Source organism: Lagenorhynchus albirostris, chromosome 3, assembly GCF_949774975.1.
Source record: "Lagenorhynchus albirostris chromosome 3, mLagAlb1.1, whole genome shotgun sequence".
Taxonomy (NCBI): domain Eukaryota; kingdom Metazoa; phylum Chordata; class Mammalia; order Artiodactyla; family Delphinidae; genus Lagenorhynchus; species Lagenorhynchus albirostris.
This window is the reverse complement of record NC_083097.1, coordinates 168,691,879-168,702,598: the sequence shown is the minus strand read 5'-3', so window position 1 is coordinate 168,702,598 and position 10,720 is coordinate 168,691,879. Positions and strand designations below refer to the sequence as shown.

Here is a 10,720-nt window from a genome sequence, read left to right as displayed (position 1 = left end):
TGCAGCACTGCATCCGTGCTTTTTCCAAATGCTTTATTACACGTGACAAAGATCATAGGTCCAGTTGTGCTCACCCCACCCGCCCTGGCGAGCCCTCAGTATGTGATCTGGTACACTGAGGCGTGGTCCCTGGACCCCGTGACGATCAGGTGGTTGCTGGGGGACACGTCGCAGCACATGATGGAGGATGTCTCGGGTACCTGGAAGAGTCGGGGAGCAGAGCGACGGGGTTCAGCAATCCTTGGCCTTAACATCTGCCCATAGATTCAAACGTGGTCCCTGGGTGGGGGGGGGTCTCTGCATTTGGAACCCCGGGCTCAGCCCAATGAACGCCGCCCACCTGCCCCACCCCCGTACCTGGACCACTGTGGTCCCCATGGGCATGCTGAAGACGCTGACCAGGTTGTCCGTCCCCACGCTCACCCACCACTGGCCTGGGAGAAGGCAGAGGGGGGCCCAGTCATAGAGAAAGCTGGCAGCTGAGAGCTGGACCCCTGGGGATCTGGGAAACAGGGAGCTCCCCATCTCCCTCACACCCCTGCGGAGAGCATCACTCATGGCGGTTCCTGCTGATGAAGGGCTTGGGGGGGTCAGGAAGGGTCAGAAAGGGCTGGGTGGAGTCAGTCTTGGTGAGGCAGGGCCCCGTGGGAGGCTGGGGACCACGGCAGACTCCCTGCCGCGATCCTGGCCACTCACCCAGCGGGGAGAACTTGAGACCGAGGATGGTGCCGTCCTTACACCCCACCATGTGCTTCTGGCCCCCAAGGCTGGGCTGCAGCCACTGCTGGCCGTTGGCTGTGCCCACCAGCACCCAGTCCTCCCAGGGGCTGGGGGACAGGCTCATTATCTGGGGAGAAGGCAGCAGGGAAACATTGTCCAGGTCCCAGCGGGGCCCGAGAGGTGGCAGGAGCACAGGGACCCATCCCGGGGGCCGACTGCCTGCCCGCTTCCTGGTTGTGAAACCCCCAGAAAGCAACTTCACATATCCGGCCTTGGCTGGCTCATCTGCAAAATGGGTGTGGTCCTCTCTACTTTGTGGGATTATCACAGAGACTCAATGAGAATAGGAACCCCTGATACAGAGTACGAAAGCATCCAATGTTATCTGGGCAACTGGGGAGGATGTAGCTAAGGACCCCTCTCTTCAGAGCATCACTGAGACTTGAGGTACCACTAACCCCTGCCCTTCCCGCCAGCCTCCATCTCCTTTGGTCCACAGCCCAGCTGCTACCTGGCCAAGCAGGCCCCATCCCAGCTGCACACCTGAGACTCGAACTGGTATTCCTGGGGCTCCCCAGTGGTCCTCAGGTCCCAGCACCGCAGGCAGGCGTCCAGACCCCCTGTCCAGATGTGCTGGTCTTTGACAGCGATGCTCTTGGCACCGTTCAGGTGACCCGGCAGGTCCCTGGCCAGGAGAGGCATTGGAAGGGAGGTCAGGGCTGAAACTCTAAGCTTTGGGCCCCCGAGGACACCCCCCTCCAATCACACCCGGGTGACAGATGGGGAAACTGAGGCAGACAAGAAGTACCACAACTGGGCTTCAAGGACCCAGCCACGGTTTGAACCTGGGTCTTCAACTCTCAAATGCAAAAGTTCTTTAGGGAAAGGGGCTTTGGCCTTGAGACTGCTGGGTCCCTACTCAGGGATCCAGGTGGGAAGCGGCCCTCAGGGTGGCCCCGCCCACCCCTGGGCCACACCTGACCACGCTCCGGTTCCGCAGGTCCCAGATCCTGACGCTGCCATCGGTGAAACCGGCAAAGGCCAGGTTGTCCTCAGGGCTGGCGGCCAGGGCCTGGCAGGTGAGGCCCGCACAGGGCAGCTCTGCTCTCACGTACAGGGAAGGTGCCTTCAGGTCCCACAGGCTCACGCTGGTCAGGTTGTGGCCGCCCGTCAGCAGGGCCGTGCTGTTTGAGAACAGCAAGCAGGTGCGCAGGTAGGCCCCCTGGGTCTGGGGTGGGCAGAGCCTGGGGTGAGCTTCCTCCCCTGCAGGGTGGGGGGCTCTCTCTGCTCCCACAAGCTCCGCCCCAGAGCCAGCCCTACCCTCACCTGTACACGCAGGTAGCTCTCCGGAAACCTGGACTCCACCACCTGGCCGACCAGGCTCCACACCTTGACGCCGCCCCTGCCACAGGTGAAGGCGTGCCGCGTGAAGCTGCTGACGGCCGTGGCCAGCACGGGCTCCCCATGTTCCAGCCTCCGTATCTTCTCCACTCTGTGTGGCACGGCCAGCTTCTTGGACTGCCAGGGCAAAGCATCAGGCCTATTCCACGTGTTTTCAAAGTCCTCAGGGTCCCAGCATCTTGGGAGAGGAGGCCTCAGGGTCACCAGCCCGCCTGTGAGCCTCTCTGCCCGGAGCAGGGCACCTATCAAGCCCCAGAGGGGCTTCGTTCTTTGTCAGATTTTGGGTTCTCTCAGGCCTCATTTCTCCACGGCACTCTATATCCCCCCAGGTTCTACCCACACCCCTCCAAGTATTCTCCTTCTCCCATGACCAAACACTGCTCCCTTCTGCCTGACATGTTTTGCCCTATCCCAGCAAACTCCTACTCATCCTTCAAGGTCCTAACCATTATGTCCCTTCCTCCAGGAAGCCTTCTCACCCCTACATCTGGGCTCCCTTAGCCTCAGACCACAAGGTTGGGACATACTTACACGGGCTTCAGAAATTGATAGGTTTTTACAGGAAGCTCCTGCGGGTGGATGAGGTCACAGCTGAGCCACATTCTCCTCCCGCCCCAGCCCCCCCAGCCTTTGTGTGGGGTGCGGGGATCTCACCTGGGCCATGTGGGAGAACACCCCCTCTCCTACAGTGCCCAGTCCTGTGCTTCCCTTTCGGGAGCCCTCAGAGGAGCTGGGGGAGGGCGTAGCTGGGCTGAGAACTGGGCAGAGACAAGAGTGGATCAGTGGCAGGTGTGGCTCCCCTCCCCCAGGGCGGACTGCCCTCCTCCCACCAGGATTACCCAAAGTGTCCTTGGGGGGCAGTTTCACTCCCAAGTATCGTGGTGCTGGCTCCTGGCTTTCCTGCCCGTGGGAATTGGGGAGATCAGTTCAGACCAAAGGACCTGACCAGGGTTGGTCTGAGAACTGGAACATGGCAGGCGGGCCCAGGCAGTGTGGACAGGATGCTCCAACTGCCTGAAGTCCCATCCTCCCATCCAGGCAGAGCTGCAGACAGGCTCAGGTCCTCTGAGGGTATCCAAGGGCTGAGGGTGGGGGAGGCATGCCAATCCCACAGGCATCTAGAGGTCAAAGCCAGGGGGCCCAGCCAGGGCAAAGCCCACCCTTCCAGGTACCGAGGATTCCAGTTACTTACCTGGCCTGGCGCCTGCTCTGTCGCTATGACAACAGAAGGGGATGAGGGGGAGAAGCCAGTTCAACCGGTGCTGTCCCTCCAGGCGGCCTGATTCCCCACTTCCCCTCACCCTCAGGGAGACTCACTCCTGCGTCTTGGGCGCTCCTGGGTCCCAGTAAAAATCTGCCAGAGCTGCTCTGTCAGAACATCCTGCCAAAACCGGGGCTCCGAGTCCCAGGATGGCCACGTGTCTAGCTGGTGGACTGTGTCCACTCCGGGGGTCTGCTGGAGCCAGTCGGATGACCTCGTGGCCATGATGTCTTCGAAGTCTGGCCCCTGGAGACCGGAGGGCTGTGGGGTCTTGGCCTCTGGGCGCTGGGGGTCCCGGTTGGGCTGCTCACTGGGGAACTCTTGGTTTCCCTGGTGCTGTAATCACAGGGTCGTGAGGGACACGAGGATGCACTCTTTGCCCCAAGCCTATCCCCACCCTACTCAAGGACCCAGGAACCTACCTCCCCCAGCTGGAAGCCCAGGGATTGGCTGCAGGTCTCCACTATCTGTAGGAAGTTTTCTGCCTGGAAGGGGAACGTCATCCCGGCTAAAGCTTCATTAGAGGACAGCCCTGGGTGCAAATACCTTCTTACAAGCCAGTTTCCCTGTTCACAAAGTGAGGCTACACCACCTCCCTTGAACGTTTTTGGGTGGATTCATGATCACCTAGCAAAAAGCAAGCTCTCGGTACCCAGAGGCCACCCTTGGCGGCGGGTGACAAAATTGAGCCCCAATGACCCGTCACCAGTATAATATGGTCGCAAGTCAAGTCAGATCTGGGTTCGCATCCCAGCTGCTTTACTTGGGGTGTTTGGAAACAAAAGCCTGAATGCCACCCCCTTGCTTAAAATGGCTTCAAGAAGCAAAGCTGTGGTGTACACATGTCCCCCTTATGGGGATGACATTTGAAGCTGCTGAAACATTGCAAAGGTCCTAAGAAACCAATGGTTACCTCCTGGGGAGCAGGGCTGGCGATGGGGAAGTTAGGGGCCCTGGTGGGAGGGTCACTTATTTTATATTTAAAATCAAGCCACGTGGCTGCTACCGATTCCAGATTTAAGTGAACAGTTTCTGTGGTCATGGAAGGCACCCTAAATTTTCTTTTTCTCCCTCCCAGCAGGCTGCCCATCTGTTCCTTTAGGACAGGCTCCCTCCTATGACACGTCCTACTGCTTTTCTCAAGAGCATTTATCTGGCCCGGGTACCAGATTTGTGTTTAACCTCTCCTTCCTCAAGACTGAACCTCCCTGCACAGCGGCTACTGGCTGCAGGTCACTATTTAAATAGAAAGTTAAGTTTAATTAAAAATGCAATCCCTCCTGTCCCACGGGCCACATTTCAAGGGCTCAATAGCCACGTGGGGCTGGGGGCTGCCAGAGGAGACGGCGAGGCACGAACCTAGAATGTGCCTGGCAGCCAGCTGAGGACACAGACCACGCAAGACACGACCTGCCAGTAGTGCCAGGAATTCACTGCGAGGAGACCCACCTTCTCGGCCCGATAAGGGGCTCTACGGGAATGTGCAGCTATATTTAGTCCAGATGGACTAAATACAGTGGTATGAGGAATGTTCTAGACCTGCCAGCTAAGGCTGAATACTTGAAACGTGGACGGTGCCACCTGATTGCCAATTAAAGTGTAAATAGCCACATGTGTCCCGTGGCTACTGCAGAGGGTGACACGGATTTAGTCTTGGGCCTTTGGCTTTGGAGGCAGTGCCGTGGGCCTTCCGAATGCACATGCACCTCCACGGTGGATGCCAGGAAGCTGTCTGGCCCAGAGCGAATTCCAAAATCCTGGGGAAATATTGTGATTCACAGGAAGAAATAATTGCTAAGGAACGTGGCATAAGGCCTGTGGCTGTCAGTTCTGTTGAACGGGCACCACTGGCGTTTCCGTTCTGCAGATGAGAAAACTGAGGCTCAGAGCATCAAAGTCAATTTCCTAAAGTCAGGACACCTGGGGCCCAGCAGTGTTTCCCTGCCTCCACTGGCAGCCTGGTCCCACCCCCTGCCCCTCGCTGGTTGGGGTGGGGGGCGAGCAGGATGGTGGAGGGAGAGGCTGGAATGGAGGACCCCCTCCCTGAGCTCTGGGCGCTCCAGGTGGCTGCCTCCTAGGGTAGCAGGCGATGGATTCCCCAGCTGGGCCTCCCAGCAGCACGAGGCCCAGGGGAGCCTTCCTCAATCCTCCCTGGCTCGTTAATGCGCAATTTACTGGCACTTTAATGCACTCAGCATGAAAAGTGCTGCTGCCCCCTGCCTGCATGCGGGTCCTCCCTGGGGACAGCTGTGTGCAGGCGGGCTGCGGAGCCGGGGGCGTTGCCACTGCCGCTGCTCAGGATTTTAAATACACAGCAAGGAGGCTGGGAGACGGGGAACAGGAAACAGGGGAGGGGGAGGCGGTCCCTGTGAAACCACAAGTCAGCTAGGGATCACCACCTGGGGCCTTCTGTTGGGGGAGGAGGGTGCTTAGGGGCGACCCTCCTGGGTCCTCCTCATCCCCTTACATTTTATTTATTTTTTTTGGCAGCATCCCATGGCATGCAGAACTGCCCCGACCAGGGATCATCGAACCTGTGTCCCCTGCAGTGGAAGTACGGAGTCCTAACCACTGCACCACCAAGGAATTCCTCCCCTTATGTCTTGATACTCAGCACATGCTGTCAGTTTCCTGACACATCCACACTCTGACTGCTTCTCACCACCAAACTGGCTCAGTGACCAGCCTCCCGCACCTGGATGGTCCAACTGGACCCCAACTCCCATCCTGGTCCCCAAATATCCATCCTCCCCAAAGCAGCCACCAGAGGGCGCGAGTGAGCACCTGAGTCAGGACCCACCCCTCCTCTGCCCACAGCCCTCCAGGGTCCCACCTCCCTGGGGGTAAAAGCCAGAGTCCTCCCTGCGGCCCACAAGGCCCTGCACAACCTGCCGCGACCCCTCCCCGCCCTCCCCTCCTCCCTCTCTCCCCCTCGCTCACTCTGCTGCAGACACACGGGCCTCCTTGCTGTTCCTCCAATGAACCAGGCCCGGTCCTGCCCCAGGGCCTTTGCACAGGCTGTGCCCTCTGCCTGGTCTACTCCTTCCAGACATCTACACTCCCTCTCTGATCTCCTTCAAGAGTTTGCCCAAATGTCACCTTCTCAGCGAGCCTTCCCTGACCGCCCTGAATTGTAACCCATTCCCACCTTGGTTCCCCCCACGTCGCCTTGGGGCTGCTCAATTCCACCCCTGCCTTGCCCAGCCCTCACCATCTGACACTTCTGTTTACCAAGCTCCTCTCACCCCAAGGGCAGCGGTTTGTCTGTGTTCTCCTTTGCTATTTCCCTGGCGCCTACAACTGCACTTGGCAAGGAGGTGATGGATAAATATCTGTTGAATGAATAACCGTGTTCTGGTTGCTTCCTGCCCCACCCCACCCCCGCCTCTGGATCTGTCTTTCCCTGTTCCCTGAGCTACCCACCCCAGGCCCCACTAAGTCGCAGACACAGCCCTGGCCCTCTGCCAGTCACATCCGGCACAGGCAGAAAGTCCTGCCAGCACCCAGGAGAAAGGGGCCAGGTGGCAGGAGATCAGGCGGGGTGGACGCCATGCTCAGCCTGGGCAAGGCTCCCCGTGCTGGGAGCTGGGCCCCCAGTGCAGGCCTGTCCCTCCCCCCACCCCCGAGTGTGAGCCAGGCCCTTGGGAACCTCAGACACATGGAGTCCGCATCCGGCCATGCCTGGCACATAAAAGCCCCTTCCTAGCACAGGCAACTAACCTGCGATGTGCTGACAGGCCCCTGGCCTCCTCCAGGCACACGGGGACCAGCGAGCAGGACAGGAGGGAAGAGGCTCAGGACCAGAGATGCACTCCTGAGACGTGGGGGATCCACTGATACCCTGGGGATTCCACTTTGGGCCCCGCCCCCTCTGTCCCCAGCCCTCCAGGGCTCCCACCTCCCTCAGGGGGAAAAGCTCAAGTCCACCTCCGCGGCCCACAAGGCCCATTCACCTGCTTGTGATGTTCCTGGACCCCCTGCCGGATCTCCTGGAACTGCAAAGGAACAACAGCGGTCACACTGGGAGGTGGTCAATGGAAGTGGGCAAGAGTGCAGAACTGAATGCTGTGCATGTTTCTCCCCAGCTGTATGACCCTGGGCAAGTCATGCTACCTCTCTGGTCCCTGCTCTCATCAAATGGGATACTGCCTACCATACTCAGAGTAGGAAGTAATTAGGGAGACCCCTGGTTTTCATTCTAGGTATGAAGTGGAGGTCAAAGAGGGGCACAACCTGCCCTTGCTCCTTCCCTGCCCTCCCCTCCTCCCTCTCTCCCCCTCGCTCACTCTGCTCCAGACACACAGGCCTCCTGGCTGTTCCTCCAACACATCAGGCCCGGTCCTGCCCCAGGACCTTTGCACGGGCTGTGCCCTCTGCCTGAAACAGCCTTCCCTGTTCTCTCTAGGGTGGCAGGAACTCCTTATCTTCCATGTCTCACTGTGAACGTGAGACACAGTGAGACATGGTGTCACTGTGTCTCATGTTCAAGAAGCCCTTCCTGACTACCTTAGCTCAAAATCTTGACTCACTTTCACCGCTTCACCTTCTATTTTCTTTCAAGCACTTACATTTTGTGAATCTTGTTTCTCTATTTGCTTATTTGTCTCTCTCCTTCCCTTAGAGCTGCCGGGTCCTATGGGGTAGCCACTAGTCAAACGTGGCTCTTTAACTTTCAGTCAATTAAAATTCAGCTCCTTACAGGAGCTCAGTAGCCAGCCACATGTGGCTGGCGGGTGCCATATTGGACCCTGTTGATAGAGAACATTCTTATCTTTGTGGAAAGTTCCAGAAGACAGCACACACTAGAATATACATTCCTGAAGGGCAGGGACTCCCATCACGTGCTGTACCCCTAACTCATCAACCGTGGGCTGAAGAAACTTCTCCTTAATTTAAATACAGAATTACTTGTTTTCACAGCAAGGTTTTTATTAATTAAGAAAAACTCACATGAAGTTGTTGCTCACTGGGTTAACTCACTTGCCTAAAATAAGCAAAGTAAGTAGAGGAGAGGGTGCCCCCAAACCCGGATCCTGAGGCCAAACTCAACAGCCTTTCCAGGAGGCTCCTGAGGGGCTGCCTGGTGGCGGTGGTGGTGGGGAGAGTAGGGGCGGGGCTTCCCGGGCCGGGGCTCACCAAGTAGTAAGCGCTGTCCATCTGTGTCATCAAGTGAGTGGGGAACCTGCCAGGGAAGACAAACCCGCTGCAAGAGGAGGCCTCAAGACCCTTCCCCAGAATGAGCCCTGCCCCCAGCCTCCCATCAGGGCAGTTCTGGCAAGTGAGCTAGTCCCTTCCAGGTGCCACATTGAAGAAGGCGCCAAGACGAATATGATTTTAATGCGGTATTTTAAAAAAACGTAATTGAATGCAAGCAAATTCACACTGAACAACAACAAAATCAAAAATTTAAATGAAAGCCAGGATCGGTATTACTGGCTTTCCTTTCCTTTTGCTTCAGCCTTCAGTATGGCTCCTCCCCCCTCCCCGCCCCCCACCAGCACTGGTCCTGTCTTTTGGGCCATGGAGACAAGGATGGGATTCTTTTCCTCGGTGGGACTTAGGGCCCCAGCGGGGCCTCCAGCCCCCGAGAATCGCCCTCACCTGGGGAAGTGCTGCTTGAGCTGATCCAGGGCATTCTGATAGTAGCCGGCCTCAGGATGAGCCTGGAGAGGTCGAAGGAGGGATGAAGAAAACCCACAGCCTCCCCGTATCCCTGCCGTCAGGTCATCAGCCCCAAAGAGGGTGAGGTGGGGCCTCCTGAGGCCTGAGGGTAGTTTGCTTTCTCTCTTATTACTTAAGTACCCACAGGGTATCTTCCATCTTGATTTTTGGCCTAAAGATGAAAATATTTACTCTCTGGCCCTTTACAGAAGCTTGCCTGCCCCTGGCCTAAACTGATAGAAATGGTTTTCCCTGGGAAGTAATGGCGGGTGGGGAGGCGCAGAGAGGGACTTTTGCTTATAAAATAGTAACTGAGTAGGTGATGTAGCCCTATGTTTTATCACCTGGGTAATAATAAGTTTAAAGAGAAAGGCCTTAAAGTATGATGGGTTACTGTCCCCAGCTGAAGGCCTGGCCAGCCGGCCCATGTCCGTCCCTCAGGAGCAGGAGAACAAGATTTGAGCCTCTTGCCCCCTCCCCCAGGGGATAATGCCTCACCATCCTTTGAGGGTGCCCGTGGGGGCTGAGATGGCCCCAAGAAGTCAGTCTTCAGGCTGGAGTCACAAGGACTTTAGCCAGGGACTGTAAAAGTAAAGAGGGGATGTCAGATCCTGAGCGCAGAAGGCTGGGCAGTAGCAGAGGACAGAACTAGCCCCACCCCACCCTCGGCCTCCAGCACCACCCACCTTGGTCTTCTCTCCTCCAGCACTCAGTCCCGGGCCCCCAAACCCCTCCCTGACTGCCAGCACCCCACTGCATTCCCTACATCCTCTGTTCTTTCATTCATCACTCTGGTGCTTCCAGCTGTGCTGATTAGTGGTGGGGACCCCCTGGGGCCTCACCCTTTGAGGTGGGGGCGCCGTACGGTGCCAAACATACTCCCTGACAGGAGCAGTCAGGGCTGGAGGTACCCCAGAGAAAGATATCAAAGCTCAACCTTAGTTTTGAGACAATTTCCTAAAGCACGGGAGAACATCATTTGGAAAGGGGTTTTGAAGGATGAGTAAGAGTTGGCCAGGTGAATTCGGAGAAATTTCTCAGACAGGAGGAAAGAGACGTCTCTCTACCCCCAATCTTTCCTGCGGCACCAAGCCCCTTCTTTACTTCGCTTCTGCCCCTCAGCTCCCCTCTAGGCTCCTCCCCAGCCCAGGGACCATGGGGCCCTCCGGGAGACTGGCAGGCCTACCCGCCTCCCTTAGGATGGTGGCCCAGGAAGAACGAGGAGGAAGTCGCGGGATCAGCCAAGTTCAGGCTGACAGGAAGCACGTCCCCCCATCCCCGGGGGCCAATTGACCCATCGGGCCCCGCCCCGCCCCGCCCCGGCCCCGCCCCGCCGCCACCTGCAACGCGAAGCTGGTCCGTGAACTAGCAGCAGCTGCACGTGGGCTCGGGCTCCGCGGGCGGCCGCTGGTAGTGCCGACCAATCGCGAGGCCGCTTGCCCACGTGGGCCACGGTCGCCGTCGGTGATTGGTCGGCTCTCCCCAGCCTCTGGCCGGGCTGTCAATCAGCGCGCGGGGCGCCGCCGCTTAACCCTTGCGGTCCCGCTGCGGGGAAGGGCAGCGTGCGGAGTCGCAGGCAGGTTGGGATCCAGGCAGGGATGAGGATATTTAGAAGGGCAAGGGGCTTGGAGTCAGCGGGTGCAACTTGAGGAGGAACTGGGCGGTGTGTATTTGCCT

The 10,720-nt window shown here is 58.0% G+C and overlaps 1 protein-coding gene and 1 long non-coding RNA gene across 2 annotated transcripts; both read right to left on the bottom strand.

Annotated features, from left to right (window-relative positions):
• Window positions 1-62: 62 nt before the first annotated feature.
• TLE6 (TLE family member 6, subcortical maternal complex member) lies at window positions 63-3,885 on the bottom strand. Its single transcript, XM_060146433.1, has 12 exons — window positions 3,805-3,885; window positions 3,439-3,718; window positions 3,314-3,336; window positions 2,961-3,021; window positions 2,776-2,879; window positions 2,653-2,690; window positions 2,047-2,299; window positions 1,698-1,948; window positions 1,264-1,405; window positions 697-847; window positions 358-434; window positions 63-200 (listed from the first exon to the last, which is right to left on the bottom strand). The coding sequence occupies exons 1-12, from the start codon at window positions 3,883-3,885 to the stop codon at window positions 96-98; spliced, it is 1,566 nt and encodes a 521-aa protein (XP_060002416.1). The 3' UTR covers window positions 63-95.
• A 4,605-nt stretch (window positions 3,886-8,490) lies between these two features.
• On the bottom strand, window positions 8,491-10,288 carry LOC132518736 (uncharacterized). The gene is made up of 4 exons (XR_009539940.1): window positions 10,230-10,288; window positions 9,542-9,625; window positions 8,984-9,045; window positions 8,491-8,564 (listed from the first exon to the last, which is right to left on the bottom strand). It is a non-coding gene; the product is annotated as an uncharacterized LOC132518736 (long non-coding RNA).
• Window positions 10,289-10,720: the final 432 nt, after the last annotated feature.

Coding starts and splice junctions, on each gene's coding strand:
- TLE6 (XM_060146433.1), bottom strand. CDS start 3,885: ATGACGTTCCCCTTCCAGGCAGAAAACTTCCTACAGATAGTGGAGACC. Junction 3,719..3,804: donor TGGGCTTCCAGCTGGGGGAG/GTAGGTTCCTGG, acceptor CTGTGATTACAG/CACCAGGGAAACCAAGAGTT. Junction 848..1,263: donor AATACCAGTTCGAGTCTCAG/GTGTGCAGCTGG, acceptor CCTTCTCCCCAG/ATAATGAGCCTGTCCCCCAG.